The sequence below is a fragment of the Onthophagus taurus genome, chromosome 6, assembly GCF_036711975.1.
Source record: "Onthophagus taurus isolate NC chromosome 6, IU_Otau_3.0, whole genome shotgun sequence".
NCBI lineage: Eukaryota > Metazoa > Arthropoda > Insecta > Coleoptera > Scarabaeidae > Onthophagus > Onthophagus taurus.
Window position 1 is genome coordinate 3916480 of NC_091971.1, and position 16981 is coordinate 3933460.

Sequence of the window (16981 nt, forward strand, 5' to 3'; positions counted from 1 at the left end):
GGATAGGTCGTTTCGAAGTATAATTCGCTTTAGCGTTTGGTCAAATTACACTCCGGTTAATTACTAGTCGAACACGTACCGTATTGTACAGTCTATTTACTCTCCAACGTCTACTACCAGTTAATAACACGAATCGATTTCGAAAATACATAATAATAAGATTTAAATAAAAATAATAAAGTATAAAACATCATATATGTATCTTAAGGAGGAACATCCAAGAATTCTTGTAGCATCTTTCTCGTTTCTGGTCACTTGTTACGCTTTATTTTTAACCTCGACGTTCCAAATCGCTGATGCATGAACTGTCGTTGCTCATGCAGCACCCTTTTCGCGATTTAAAATTCCGCGTCGCGCTTCGGGCTTAGAATTGAATCCGATGGCGAAATCTTCGAGGAAAACTCCGCAGATACGTGTTATGCACTTCGATCGAAGAATTCATTCTTTTTAAATTCAAAAATCTTATTGTTACATAAAAAAACGTTTAAGGATGGAAATAAATTTCTTTTACATAAACAAATTTTCGAAACGAACGCAATGGACGTTAACTGTAATGGAGGGTAATGGGAACGGACGGGAAAAGAAGGTTAATAGACATAACGACATCTTGGATCCTTTATTCATTACCGTTTCGTGTCCGCCACGACGCAACAAATCGAATACGGATCGTGACAACGGTGCCAATTTTGTTCGCCATTGAAAAATATTTCGAAGTCGAGTTATTCGATACAAAGAACTCGAAGCGTTCTCGGAATTATAAATATGTAACGGTGTCACAAAGAAAAATGTTACATTAATATACATCAAAAGAAAGGTGTCATATCAATACGACTTTTTTGTTTGTTTCTTTACTAATAAACGTAACATTTTCTCTATGCAGTGAAACCTCGATATAACAACGGACCTCGTTTGAAGTAAAAATGGAACTAACACTAGATCTAGAACTAAAAACATTCGGGTTTAGCCGAACGTCTCTTAAGACGGCTAAACCCGAATGATTCTAGTTCTAGATCTAGTGTTAGTTCTAATGTTAGTGTCAGTTCTAGTTTTAGTTGTTATTCGGCGTTAGATTGCTGTATAATTTTCATTGAACTAAAACTAGAAGTAACACTAGACCTAGAACTAAAAACATTCGGGTTTAGCCGAACATCTCTTAAGATGGCTATACCCGAATGATTCTAGTCCTAGATCTAGTGTTAGTTCTAATGTTAGTGTCAGTTCTAGTTTCAGTTGTTATTCAGCGTTAGATTGCTGTATAATTTTCATTGAACTAAAACTAGAACTAACACTAGACCTAGAACTAGAAACATTCGGGTTTAGCCGAACATCTCTTAAGACGGCTAAACCCGAATGATTCTAGTTCTAGATCTAGTGTTAGTTCTAATGTTAGTGTCAGTTCTAGTTTTAATTGTTATTCGGCGTTAGATTGCTGTATAATTTTCATTGAACTAAAACTAGAAGTAACACTAGACCTAGAACTAGAAACATTCAGGTTTAGCCGTACGTCTCTTAAGACGGCTAAACCCGAATGATTCTAGTTCTAGATCTAGTGTTAGTTCTAATGTTAGTGTCAGTTCTAGTTTTAGTTGTTATTCGGCGTTAGATTGCTGTATAATTTTCATTGAACTAAAACTAGAAGTAACACTAGACCTAGAACTAAAAACATTCGGGTTTAGCCGAACATCTCTTAAGATGGCTATACCCGAATGATTCTAGTCCTAGATCTAGTGTTAGTTCTAATGTTAGTGTCAGTTCTAGTTTCAGTTGTTATTCAGCGTTAGATTGCTGTATAATTTTCATTGAACTAAAACTAGAACTAACACTAGACCTAGAACTAGAAACATTCGGGTTTAGCCGAACATCTCTTAAGACGGCTAAACCCGAATGATTCTAGTTCTAGATCTAGTGTTAGTTCTAATGTTAGTGTCAGTTCTAGTTTTAATTGTTATTCGGCGTTAGATTGCTGTATAATTTTCATTGAACTAAAACTAGAAGTAACACTAGACCTAGAACTAGAAACATTCAGGTTTAGCCGTACGTCTCTTAAGACGGCTAAACCCGAATGATTCTAGTTCTAGATCTAGTGTTAGTTCTAATGTTAGTGTCAGTTCTAGTTTTAGTTGTTATTCGGGGTTAGATTGCTGTATAATTTTCATTGAACTAAAACTAGAACTAACACTAGACCTAGAACTAGAAACATTCGGGTTTAGCCGTACGTCTCTTAAGACGGCTAAACCCGAATGATTCTAGTTCTAGATCTAGTGTTAGTTCTAATCTTAGTGTTAGTTCTAGTTTTAGTTGTTATTCAGCATTAGATTGCTGTATAATTTTCATTGAACTAAAACTAGAAGTAACACTAGACCTAGAACTAGAAACATTCGGGTTTAGCCGTACGTCTCTTAAGACGGCTAAACCCGAATGATTCTAGTTCTAGATCTAGTGTTAGTTCTAATCTTAGTGTTACTTCTAGTTTTAGTTGTTATTCAGCATTATATTGCTGTATAATTTTCATTGAACTAAAACTAGAACTAACACTAGACCTAGAACTAGAAAAAATCAAGGGGATTTATGCCCAGAGAATGAGGAGGCCACGTAATCGTACCAAGACGTCCAATCCATCTTTCTGGCTATTCTGTATGCAATACCGTACAGGACATGCATAATGAGCTGGGCAGCCATCTTGTTGAAACCACATTTTTCTGTAGATATTGAGTGGCACATCTTCTAAGAAACTTGCTAAATTATTTTGGAGGAAATACTAATAGCATACGAAAATAACGTGTTTTTTGCAGAAAAACAAGCAGTAATATTTTTTATGCAAAAAAAAGTGTTGTACCATTTTGGAAACTTGACTAAACAGGCCATCTTTTAAAATAACTTGCCAAGGGTGTTGTACTACTCCTTTCTTTAGAAATCGTGTATCAAACTTAATAGACAAAAATTCTTTTAACCTAAAGTCGATCAAACTAATAGTTTTTTTGCAAAACTATCGACTTTGTTGTTTGATTTGTGATTTCTATAGTAGCATGGTTCACAAGGAATACATTATTAAAAAATCACTATTAAATTGCGAGCATTTCTGACCGTAGTACCTAAAGATATGATGTACGGGACGATTTTTAACATTTTCAAAAAGATGTCTATTACCACTTAACTAACAGACATGGAATTTTTTGCTTATATTTACTAGAACAGGTATGGGTTGGCCTCTCACCCGGTGCCCGCTTGACGTTGTGTTTCGGGACACTCTGTATATTGAACTAAAAATAGAACTCACACTAGACCTAGAAGTGGAACTAACAGTAGACCTAGAACTAGAAACATTCGGGTTTAGTCGTACGTGTCTTAATACGGCTAAACCGGAATGGTTCATGCTCTAATATTAGTTCTAGTAACAGCGTTAGTATAAAACTAGAAAAGCCTTCGTACTTATAAAACTAGAACTAACACTAGACGTACGGCTAAATTGGAATGAATCTCTAAAATGTAAATTAAAAATTTTTGATATAACGAACTTTAGACTATAACGGACACACTCCCATCCTCGTATTAGTTTTCTTTATATTGCATAAAAATTCTAGTCTCGTCGAAATAAAATTAGATTCCCTCGGAAGTAAGTAGCAAAAAAAAAGATAAACAGTGTTCCAGCTAACGGGATCTCTTCACGGTTCGGACCACCTCTCCTTTAAGAAAAGCTTTAGGAGAATGCCACCGTTTGTATTTCAGAGGCGTTCCGTTTCATCAATCACGAGTTTATCTGTCCTTTAGCTTTAGTCGGCATCCGCAAAATGCATTAGCTTATTTTACAATTGAAATGGAAATGTCGTGTGACTCGATTCCTTTTCTTTCCTCTTCATCGAGCTTATAATAATAATTCAAGAATAAAGATCGTATCTTATGATGAATATGTAAAATACATGGTATAACCTAAATTCTTGTCCGTCGTTTTGCATTTAGCAGTTAATCTCGAAGATAGCATTCACTTTGCAGAGACAATGTCTGGGCAAAATGGGATGTTTCTCGGTGCGTGATGGCCAAACACGTTATTTTACATGCTGCGGTCGCGTTGTGGAGGGTTTTGCTGTTGGGTAGGGTTTGTAGCTAACGGCGTGTTCATAAAGTGACTCTTCTCGTGAATATTTTACAACGGCGACATCATTCTTCATTACTGCCGTGCGTCGGCGACTTGTTTACTTTGACGAGGAATTCTTTGTCTTTTATATCCAGGCCAACGTTTCAACATCCACTACGGTGACGTTCGCGAAAGCTCGACGAAGTTCAGAAGAAGCCACGTGCCAACGTCGATGTCTCTTTAATAACTACGACACGGTTAACTGCCAAATTACCAAGTTTTGCGAGAAACTAATGAGAATTTTTTTATATAAATTGACGATTTTTAAAATAAATTTGACATCCCAAAAAAGTAAATATAACAACAATACGCATTGTTAGCGCAATATTTGTTGGTTAACAATTTTCTGATACACAACCAGCAACTAGTTGTCGAACTGAATAACAAACAATCAGCGAGAATTTGATGTGTATTTATGTTATCCACGACAAAACATATACGTTTATATCAAAAATATTTTAAATATTAGAATATGAATTATTTAAACCTAGTCAGGGTAACAATAACAAAACGATTGTTAAAAATTCCATTTTCACTACAAAACACGATCATAATAAAATAACGAAATTCCAAAACGCACAAGAAAAAACGGTTAAAATAATTTAAATAAATCCCTGGGGGGAATGACAACAAATATGTGAACGCTGTTTGGTACCGTACTAATTTTGCGAATGCCTCCATTAGTATTTATTACCCCCAAATTGCGCTCTATACGAAGCAATTTAATTACTAATAATATTTTAGTTGTACCGAAGCCGTAAACCTGTTGGTGCAGGTTTTATTGTCACGCGGATATAATTAAAAAAAAGGAAACTTTATTTATTAATAAAAAACGAAATTTAATTTCGCGCAATTTATCGATCTTTTTGAGCTTTTCGAAAATTCACGATTGTTGAACTGGACGAAACTGGTCGCGGTATGTAGTTGCTATTTCACTATTTCCAAAAAAAACGAAACCCAACCCAACCCACTGGTGGTGAGCTGTCGCAGCGTTCCCTTAATTAAAATTTACTAACGCGTCCAGCAGAGAAAATAAACATTCTCTGAAAGCCAATTAAATTTTTTAACGTTTTTCCTCCCAATAGTTTCTGCTTAAAAAGCAGAAAACTCAAGTTTAACAAACTGATCAATACCTCTTTGTGCAAATTCTTTTTCTACATATACAGCAAAAACTTAATATAAAGGGCTTATACGAGGAAGGAAATGTCCGTTATATGAAAAATTATTAGCTGTGGAATTTAGCCGTGTGTCTCTTAAGTCGGCTAAATCCGAAACTTTCTAATTCTAGGTCTAGTGCTAGTTCTAGTTCATTGAAAAATATACAACAAGCTAATGCTGAATAATTACTAAAACTAGAACTAACACTTGCACTAGAATCAACACTAGGTATAGTGTTAGTCCTAGTTTAACACTTGCACTGTCACTAGAACTAACACAAGACCTAGAACTAGAATCATTCGAGTTTAGCCGTTTAAGCTAAACCCAAATGTTTTTAGTTCTAGGTATAATGTTAGTTCTACTTTCAGTTGAGCTTCCGTTATATCGAAGATTTACCGTCCGATTAAATTTTTGTACCATCATTTATTCGATCTTTGATCTCTTTGATATCAAAGCTTCTTTGAATCTAAAAAGGAAATCGATCGACACAGAGAAAACCAGAAAATAAAAGTCGCTTCCGTTTGCAAAGTCCATTTTTTAACGTTAACTTTCTTACAGCTATAACTGACGCCTATGTTATGTTTTTTGGGGGGTGGATGTTGCTTGATAGATCGTCGTCATACAATACCGCGACAACTTCAAAGCTTTTTTCTTCTTTTCCGTGTTGTACTCTTTCACCCCATCCCGACAGCGAGTTTACAGATTTATGGCCTAGCAGCTTTTTTCGTCGACTCGTCCATTGATCAAAAATTCAAAACTCCGTTCGAAGAATTAAGACCATTGATTAAATTTGTCTCTCGGTGCCGGTCCTAGATATGTGAAATATGACAGCGGAAAGATCCGCAAATTTATCTTTCACGCAAGATTGAACCCATCTCCCTCTCTATTTCGAACGAACGAATACGTTATGATTTGCAAACGCATTCTCTCTCGAAATACCGGAACCCAGGTTTTCTGGATGTTAAATGCGTCGTCCTGATTTATAGCTATTCGAAAAATGCATACATTTCGGTTACGCTTAATTTATAGTGGTCGAATTTAAATCCGAGAATTTTTAAAAATCCAAGACAAAATCCCTCTGTGGAGAGTATGTAGGTATCTGTTGCAGGGAATCGTCTCCTCAAACTGTGGGGAACTTCCCCTTAAGTACTCACAACGGAGCTATCGACCTCGGGGTAAAGGGACAATTTAGTCTAATTGCTCATTAAGATTCTCGGACAGTTCCGTTGTATCCTCGAGGGGTTTGCACACCGCTGCGTCTTTAATTTTATTACGCGACCAACGTCCATAGGTCCCAAGCTTCCATTTCAACCCGAACGATTCGAAATAATCGAGACAACTGCTAGGGTAACCGTTGAAAAGACGTTTATTGAACTTACACGATCCCAAAATAGACCATTTGCATTCTTGTTAAACTTGAATCTTTAAAGATTATTTTTGGTGGAGGCGCCGGGAATAACAATTATGATACAACGATTTATTTTATTATTAAAGTTAAATGATTAACTAAGCATATATAACTGCCAGAAAATATATACATAAGCAAGTACAAGTGATCATAGAAAGGTATTTGAGGTTTTTTTTTACCATTTGAGATGGTAAAAAATTAGATATCGGTACCAGAAGACTTACTGCTTATAGACGATTAGATATTGGTGGCAGATAACTAGATACTGCTAGCAGAAGAATACGTACTGCTGGCAGAATAGATAGACTAGATGCTATTAACAGAAGACTAGCTACTTGCAAAAGACTAGATACTGCTTGCAGAAGATCAAATGAAACGTGTGAGTTTGTCTTTGTCGAAGTTATTGATGTATGTATCTCTTTGAAAACTTTAATATTTGTTCTAATTTAAATTCACAATCTTGCATCAAAGTCATATAATTATTTATATGTGGATAAATCACAATAATGTAAATAACTTAAAAAAGAATTTATATATACGTGACCTAAATAACTTTTTAAAACAAAATTTAAATCTCCATACTTAACGAGTTGCCTAAAGCGTTTCGTATCATCAAAAGTCATTTGAATAGACCTCGTATTTAAGCAGACTCATCTTGCCTAAGGGATGTACGTCTTTTATAAATACATTTGTAGTACAGCATGTAAATTTTGTATGCTACAATATCTAAAAAGTTTAAAGCGATTTATCAAATAATTTTTGTACGTGCTCATACACAAAAACGAAATGCGTCGTTATTTGTCGTTGTTGCAGTCGTTTCGAGTTAATTTTCCCCCGCGGCCCGTCCCCATTTTATATCTATCTCTATTTATCACGTTTTTCTAGTGCCATGAAATTCGGAAACAAGCTCTGGTGATAGGTCTCTTTCCCGACAAGGCAGGAAACATAAATTTGCATTTATTCCATGGTAATAACGGGTGCGTAACGGTCAACTGTTTAGTTTTAAACAACAGGAAGTCCTTCTTTCGTAATGAATGAATTCGGTCGCTTGCGTACCAATAATAATTTTGATTCGAAATGAATGTTAATTTTGGTATTGTCTGTGACTTTGGGATTACCTAATAATATATTGATATGGGAATTATTATTTATATAATCCTTCGCGTACAATTCATTTTTTAGTTTTTGTTGTATATAAAGCTAATTAATAATAATAAACTTGTTAATAGAAAAACTTTGACAGGCGTCTCGTGGTGCAAAAGTTTCTAGGAAAACTATTAACGCATTCACCGGATATTATAATTTAAAGAAGTAATTCTAAAGATGTTACCCGTGTACCGTTAAAGTAATCACCTCGACAAACTCAGGTGAAGTTCCGAACTTCATTAAAATGTACAGAGCTGTAGCTGCTTAAGTTTGGCCGCTCTTGTCTTGATAATAACGGCTTTGACATTTTAATTCCAACAGTACCTTAGAACAAAATAACAGGATAAATTAATTAGTTTAATAACATTTCAAATTTATATTAATAACTTAGACAATGCTTGTTTAAAAAAAAATCCTCCCCCACGGAGGAGACGAAAACTCTGAACATAACTAATTGATCGTCCAACTTTTTCACTTACCTAGAAGTTAAATTGTTTGGGGTTGAAACTGAACGCGCGCGTTACCAAAACGCGACATCGTCGGCAAACTTTAATAAGACCTGTCAAAACTGAAAAGGTATACTTCGTTAGTCACCGATCAACATCCCCAACGTACAAAGTCGTTCGATCAACGTAAAATTCAGGTGATTGGTACGAATTGAGAAAATTAATTAAAAAAAAAACTTACAAAAAATGTGATACATGATACAAGAAAGCATAAAGGGTGCCGGGTTGTTCAAAATCAATTTGGCCACCAACCGTCAAGACCTTAATTAATGTCTATAGAGAAGTAGAGGCAATCTTGTAAGAAGACGTAAAACGTCTTTAACAATTACCTTGAGAACAGCGTTGTCGACGACCTCGTAACGAAGTTACACGGTGTAATATCAGCCAGGTAATGTCTATGTTTGATAGGCAATTCAGTACGCTCAATCATTAGAGAATAGATTAAATCGAAATTGGAAATATCTCTGTTATTATAATGAAGTTGAATTGGGTTAATTATTTTGTTTCTTTTATAATCAATATACCGGGAATTTCACAATATTAATGCGGTAACCATAGTTACGAAACTACTATGCACCTGTACTGTCACACACAAAATGCAACATAACTTAATAGTACATACATTGGATAATTTTGCAGAGAAAAAGTTTTGCTTGGAAAAAGTAACGTCCTTATGATAACTCTGAGTTTCCGTCTTAAGACGAGAAGAGATGTTTCTGGTTCTAGGTCTAGTGTTAGTTCTAGTTTTACACTAGCACTGTACTATGTAGAACTAACTCTATACCTAGAACTAGAATCATTTGGGTTTAGCCGCACGTCTCAAAAGACGGCTAAACCCGAATGATTCTAGTTCTAGGTATAGTGTTAGTTCTAGTTTTACGCTTACATTGTCACTAGAACTAACATTAGACCTAGAAAGATTTGGGTTTAGTCGTACGTCTCTTAAAACGGCTAAACCCGAATGATTTTAGTTCTTGGTCTAGCGCTGCAGAACAATTAAAACTAGAACTAACACTAGACCTAAAAATAGAAAGTTTCAGGGGTTTATGTTTATAGGTTCCGATTGTAGCGCCTCGCTCACAATAGCAACCTTGGCTATTACCTATCTCACTACCGAAAGATAATATTTGGCACCTTAGGTATAGAATAGTTATTTGTATTCCAAAAATACGATTTTTATCTTTAATGACCAAATGATTGTCTTAAAGTTTTCAGCCTTAATTGCCTCGGCATCTATCTATTTCACCCATCATAGATAAAACCTCGTACCTTGGGTATACAATACTTATCTATATAATCCAAGGTTACGATATTTTATGTCCAACTTCCAACTTGTACTCTTAAAAATTTTTTTAACAGGCTTTTTTTGTGCCACCCATTAAAGATTTAAAAAATATCAGTATTATGTTATTATAATAATTTTTTTCTTTTTTATTTCAGTGACAAAGTTTATTCGTATTGGTATCGCCGATAAGAATGACAACCCTCCATACTTCGATAAAGCTCTGTACGAGGCGGAAGTCGACGAGAATGAAGATATCCAACACACCGTCCTCACCGTCACCGCCAAAGATCACGATGAGTGTAAGTTCCGACTTTTCTCATCTTATTAGACCCTTTCTGTTCGTTTTGTTTTCGTTGTTTTTGCGGGTCCGACCAATTTTCCACCGGCTGCTATCACAAAGGGTTCAATATTGACAAACGAACCGGGCCAATACTCTCGATAATAAGATATCCCGTCGGGAGAGAGAGATCCTTTGAGGGATATTCGAAATTAGATGCTTCACGAACTCAATAAAATAATAATGGTGTTCTCGTTTATAAGTCTTTTTCCTGGAATGTCTTGTTCGTAATGCGACTTGGAGTTTAGCATCTTGACGGTTGGTTTCGTAGAGACGTTTCGTCTTGCAGTTTCTTAGACTTGACTTTCTGCAGTGTTTGCATTAAGCACTTTTGTTTGCTAAAATTGTAAACGCTCACGTAATTTGATAGGATTAAAATGTGATTTAGTTTTATGTAAAATGAAACTGTGATGAAACTTGGAATAACGAACGACCCTAGTTACTACTTGTTAACTAATTACTTCGATTGAAACGCTGCGCAAAATCCATTACATGCCATCGATTCGTTGTGTACCAGCAAGCGATAAATAACGAGGGTCGTTGATGAATCGCTAGGAGTTGAATCATTGTGGTGATATAAACAGGAAAAGGCAAACAGGGATTTTTGGATAAAAAACAAAGCTATTACCGTTCAGATAAGCTCTGGAGAGGCTGGTGATATACGTTCTTGCAGCCAGTTGTTACCAATGGTGTAATTTGGACAAAAAGGGCGACCTGTGAGAGATACAAGCCGCGTCGCCCCACGTTACCAGTACTTCAAGACATAATCTGAGCATGAACGACCTAAACGTTTCTGCCGCCTGCTGGGGAAATGTGCTCAGATAAAATTAAATACAAGCGAAATGACGTCGTTTCCACCGTCAAATTGATGCTGTGGAGGTAAAACGATTAAAGCCAACGATTGTTACATTATTCAGTCTGGATGCTTTAAATTGGATCCGGACATTTATAAATTCCTTGCTGATGTTATTAAATGTCTCCCGAATGTGATACAAGTTTTCTTGCAATTAAGCAATTTCCTGTTCGAGATGAGTTACGCCTCGGTTATTAAATTTTAGAACAGCCACGTTGAGATTTATGCTTATATCTCGTTTCTCAACTTTTGATAACGTTAAACCATTTCAACAGAAACGAAACAAAAAAGTTTTTAAGCTACTACTTGTTTGATCTCGACGTACTTGACCAATTAATCATCTGGAGTTGCAACGAGACCACTTCTTTACGTATATTTTTTGATACTTAACCGTTTCCTGTGGTGGCTAAAGGGGTAGCAAATTACCGCTGTCAAGTGGGGCTTTTTCCCCTTGAGCATTGTCCAACAAAGACCGCTTAAGCCAGAGTGTTTCTCGTTTGTCGACCCTGTTCTCGACAACTCGACGCTTATTTACGGATGAGTTATGATCTATCTCGAAATCCTTTCTCGTTTCAACCATTTCGCATTCTATTTATGTATTTCAAATTTCGATGAGATGTGATGGTTTTTTTTTGAAGTAGTTACAAGACGTTTTAATAAAGTTTACGTTTCCTTTGTCCGATTATAGACAATTTAAGTACCTGATCCGGTTAGTAGCAATTTACGATCGACGATTACGAAATCACTGTCCTGGATACGCCGAGATCCCGTGTTTAGGATCCTGAATGGATCCCGAGGGTCTTGTGTCCCTCGGTCCGGTAAATGGGCCGGTGACATATTGAACATGGGAGGCGACCGGAAGCCCAAAAGATACCGATAACTCTCTAAGGAGAAAGAAATTCAATTTTAACGTATATTTTTATAAAAAAATATTTTATTATCTCTTTTTAACTCTTATATTACTATAGAATTTTTTTGTAATAAATTTTTTTACATCAAACTCTGAAAAACTAATGACTCGAATTAGGTTAATTAAGCATTGAGAGATGATGACAACAGGAATGCCTACAACAAAGCTGGGTATACCATAAAAGCCAATAAGCTTAATTAATATTACGCTAAATGAATCGAAAGCAACTGTGAGAATTCAGCGAGAGTTAACAGAGCAAAATCATGGTGCGTTTTTGACAGGTCACAGGAAAGCAACAAAGCAAGATAAAAAATGAAATCTTTACCAAATAAAAAGATAACTCTCCAAGTTTTTGTAGTATGATGTGCAAAGTTATGCACGAACAGGTGATGATGTAATACCACAAACTACGTAGCAGCAGAACAACCCACTCCAGTCGAGATGTTGTACAGAGGAACGTGTACAAAGCTTAAACTTAGCGGCAATAAGTGCTACTTTGCCTACAACTACCTAGTGATTAGCAAAATATTAAAATAATTGAAACTCAAGGTCTATCGCACTGTTATAAGATCAAGAACCGGGTATACACCGAAGTATAGACTAAGTCTCCTGTTATCTTTCTATCAATTCTGAAAAGAAACAATTTCACTATTGACTTAATGGGGTTATATATAACAAAGAATCAATAATTACCAGGGTTCTCTTTCTACCTTTTGGGGTTATTACAGAAAACCTTTTCACATTGACCATGAATTATTACTAACCCAAGTCGGTCTTTTGATACTGTGACCCCCGTTTCAGAGCTGGATGACCTCATACAGCCGTTTCGGTCCTCAAACGAGCTCTAACTCGTTACATCTAACGTTGTCGTTCCAAAGGAGACGAGGAGAGCTTGGCTGGAAATTCATTTCCAATGAGCCGTGCCAAAAACCTCCGTGGCTATTAACGTGTCTTGCCCTCCTCGTAGGGAGCTCCTGGGCATCGAAAGCCGTTCGTTAATGACCTCTATGTAGGTCAGCCGTGAGATATTGCCGATTGGCAGTGCGGTCTTTGGGGTTTCTTTATTAGTATTTCTTCAGTGGAGTGCGAACGGCTTTCCCGGCTCATATCTCAGCCTAATTTATAGCCCTTTTTAACCCCACCATAGATTTTCCAAATAAAAATTTTCTTACAATTTTAAGTAATTTTTTTTTTGCAGCGTCCCGTATTCGATACGAGATCACGAGCGGTAACATAGGAGGAGCTTTCGCCGTCAAGAACATGACGGGAGCGATTTATGTAGCAGGCGCTTTGGATTATGAAACGAGAAAGCGGGTAAGTGGACGATCAAAACACATTTCTCATCATACGAATTGTAATTCCTGTTCCAACTTGCGTTAATTAATTCGATAATACGCCTTTGAGGTATCACATTCCATTGGCATTCCTCGTTCGTGATTTGTCCCTTCCTTATCTGTCCCCTTTAATCATTTTAGCGAGACGTTAATTCGGGGGATTATTCGGAACTTCAAATCATCCGTGGACACCTAAGAAGTTACGGAAACCTCAGAAATTAGCTTAAAAAGTATAGTGGAACTTCTTATAATTAAGTTTGCGTGAAATCCTTTTAAAATTTCAAATTACCGCGGAACTTGGAGTTGTAGGGATTTACGAGTTGGGGTTTTCTCTCGGAGTTTTTTCAAGCGTTGTAATTTTGGAATTATTTGTATAATTCTTTGTTTCATTCATCATTAAATAGCATCATCCACCCGTTTTCTCCATCAACTGTATCTCTTACACTCTTCTAGTATGAGCTGCGTCTTGCTGCATCAGATAACCTTAAAGAAAACTACACAACGGTGGTGATCCATGTCAAGGATGTTAACGACAACCCCCCAGCGTTTGAAAGACCGACGTATCGGACGCAAATCACGGAAGAGGACGACCGGAATTTACCAAAACGCGTCCTACAGGCGGGTTTCCTTTCAATGCACACGATTTTTGCATGCGCAAACCGAGTTCCGTTTTCTGTGTTGTGTTTGCGTTTGTGTTGTTGTCTGTCTGTTACATTTTTGTTTGTTCCCGTGGTCAAATACTTTTTCGTGACTGATGATTTCGTTGGTTTTGTCGTAGGATTTCATCACTTTGTTTTTATTTTATTACGTGTCCTATCTTTCCTATTTTTTTTTGTTATTACTTTTTTTAACGAAGCAATTTCCTTTTCAACCCCGTGTAAACAAATGGAGAGCGTTCCATTTAATTATTCCTAATACCAATATTTACCGTAACATACACATTACACTTGTCGTCTCTCTCGCACCTTGGCAAAATTCCCGTAGCCTCTTGCAATTTCACCCACTACATGTCGTGTATGTACTGCATGGTTATCTAGTATGAGCTGACGTTGGTAGCCTCGGACAGCCTTAACGAAAACTACACCACCGTCGTGATCCACGTCAAAGATGCCAACGATTTACCACCGAAATTTGAGAAAAAACTATATAGATCCGATGTTGACGAAGAACAACCAGGACATTATCCCATGAGGCTTACGAAGGTAGGGAAACAATTTCAGGTTAAAAATAAGGTGGAGGTAACGCGGGATGATGGTTAAAAATAAGACATATAGGTTCATATCGGTTTTAGTTTCAATTTACTGTTAATGAGTAACAATAAATTTTCGAACACAAGAACAAATTACATCCAAAGAGAATAACCGAAGCTTTAGTGAACCTTGTCCAAATTAATGATCCGAGTTCGTGTTTCGATGCGCGCCAGACCGTTACGGAAGAAATTCGATCTAATTCCAATCGGTTTGTTTAAATCAGTTCGACACAAAAACTAATTTCTTAAAAATTGAAACCTTTTGATATTTACGTTACGCTCTCGTTTATGTGGATTGATACAGCGAATTCTCCGTGAAAATCCATTAAACCTCACCGTAAAATTTCAAGCGTTCCGATATTTATCATCGGTTCGCTCCAAAGTTACAATCGCTGCGTGACCGCGATCGTTAATAGATGGTCCTACCCCGTTTTAAAAACATGGTCGACGATCCGGCAAGTTATAGCTCAATAAAATTCTGTGATATTGACGCGAGGGTCGACGTTAATTAATCTCCGCGTGAATTCATATATGACGCAATGTCGAACGCGGTCGACCTCGCCCCGGAAATTCCTAAATCATGAACGTCAAAACGAAAATTACCATGTTAGAAATATGATTATTAAATTATAATAAAAACAGTTTTCATAAAAACAAACTTCCATCTACTATCTTGGTATCGCGAAAACAGATCGAAATGAAATTCTCCAATTTAGAGATGGTGCACCACAAGTTCAACCGTAAGTATGTATACCAACAGCTCGGGATTAGCCGTAATGATAAGGGATTGGACTCAAAAGAAATAGGCCAACACAAACTCCAGAAAGTTACCCCCAAAATTCGTCGTTACAGATACTTTGGTTTCAGCGATTTTTATTATAACCTGAATCTTATCAAGATATACATTTTTCCCTGCTACCATTCAGCCCCAAGCAATCAACTAAATACTTCCTCAAAGACTTGGAGATGTTTATTAGATAACTATTAATTTCTGCATTGTTGGAACTAACTATCTTATACTAATGCTCAAATTCACCAGCAAGAATCCTATCGATATGAAACTATAACCTCTAGGGTCGTTGAAGCGATGAAGTTTACGCTTCCCGATGCAAACTACGATTTCTAGAATAAAATAATGTGGAAAGTCGTTAACTAAAATTGTTTACAGCAGTTTAGACACAAATACTAGATACTACAAGTAAAAAAGTAGATACTTTGTGATACATACTGGTATTTGAATACTAGATGTAGCAGAAAGAAGACTGGATAATGCTAGTAGAAGACTATATACTGCTGGTAAAAGACTATAAATTGCTAAAAAATAATAGATACTCCTGCTTAAAGACTATATACTTCTGGTAAAAGACTATATATTGCTGGCAGAAGACTATATACTGTTGGAAATACTGCTAGAAATAAAGGGTTTTTCATTAAGAACGATGCATTTTGTTTTTTCAATTAAAAGACTTGTGGGTTAGTTATGGAAATGTTTTTTTTTTCAATAAGTATAATCGATGCCATTATTTATGGAATACGACATCGTTCAAATGTCGTCCGCGGAAGCGCTGGCACGATTGAATACGCTGGACCAAATTTTCCATGACTCAAGCACATAAATCGGCTGAAATTGAAGTTGGCCTGTAATTCTTCTAACGTTGCTGGTTTGTTGGCATAGACTAGCGATTTCATGTAATCCCAAAGAAAAGAGTCTAAAGGGGTTGAGATAACTAGCTCTCCAAACTTGGTCGTCAATAATTCGATTGTGTCGTACGTTGTTCAAGTTCATAGCGTCGAGCAGGTCCCAAAAATACTCCGATATTAAGGTCCTGTAGCGAAGTCCTGCTCACTCGTCCAAATGCGTCAATTTTGATTGTTGACAAAACCATCGAGCCAGAAGTGCTCTATCTAGCCTAATATTCGAAGACTAGATACTGCGGGAAGAGAACTAATACCGCTGGCAGAAAATTGAATGATTAAAACTTACTGGTTGTAGAAGACTAAATACTGATTGGAAAATACTAGATACATCTGGATAAAGATTAGACACCGCTGGCGTATAATACTTATGGCAGAAGACTACATACTTGTAATTGAAGATTAAATACTGATAGAAGAGGAATAGATGTTGTTAATAACCACTAATATTCACGGTAAAAGAGAAACTTAGAATATCTTGGCAATATAACACAGACATCCTAAATTTTAAACAAGCGTATGATGCAATAGATAGAAATAGACCTTATCAAATCCCTCACGAGCTACCCGTGCCACCTCAACTAATACTTCACCCAACCCAACTCTATTCAACGTAACGCTTGAATTAATCATAAGACAAACGGACACCGGAAAAAAAATTTGCTGACCAACAAAACACTGCAACAGGTTGTATATACAGAAGATGCGAATATTATTAATCCTACGAAAATAGACTAGTAAGTCACTGAAGAAAGATGCCAAGAGAACGAGATTGGAGATAAATGCACAAGAATAATAATGGTATCTTCGAAAGAGAGGTATTGCATAAAATGCTGGGACTAGTTCGTTCGAAAGGAAATTAATTTTTAATAACTTCTTTATATATCTTATAAAATACTTTAAACTTTTATCGACATTCTTTGATAAAGAGAATAAAAGCTTCCATTTGGGCCACGTAAAAGTGTTTG

At 36.4% G+C, this 16981-nt stretch overlaps 1 protein-coding gene across 14 annotated transcripts in view; it reads left to right on the top strand.

Annotated features, from left to right (window-relative positions):
• The window catches only part of LOC111414968 (neural cadherin), a 286762-nt gene that overhangs the window by 191976 nt on the left and 77805 nt on the right, over positions 1-16981 (top strand). For 8 of the 14 annotated variants that reach the window (XM_071197078.1, XM_071197082.1, XM_071197077.1 and 5 more), the window contains 3 exons: positions 9791-9934; positions 12934-13049; positions 13523-13687. In XM_071197078.1, the coding sequence (XP_071053179.1) occupies positions 9791-9934; positions 12934-13049; positions 13523-13687 (425 nt within the window). Of the gene's footprint in view, positions 1-9790; positions 9935-12933; positions 13050-13522; positions 13688-14106; positions 14272-16981 lie in introns of all 14 variants that reach the window. The other 6 variants (XM_071197080.1, XM_071197084.1, XM_071197079.1 and 3 more) reach the window with 1 other exon arrangement.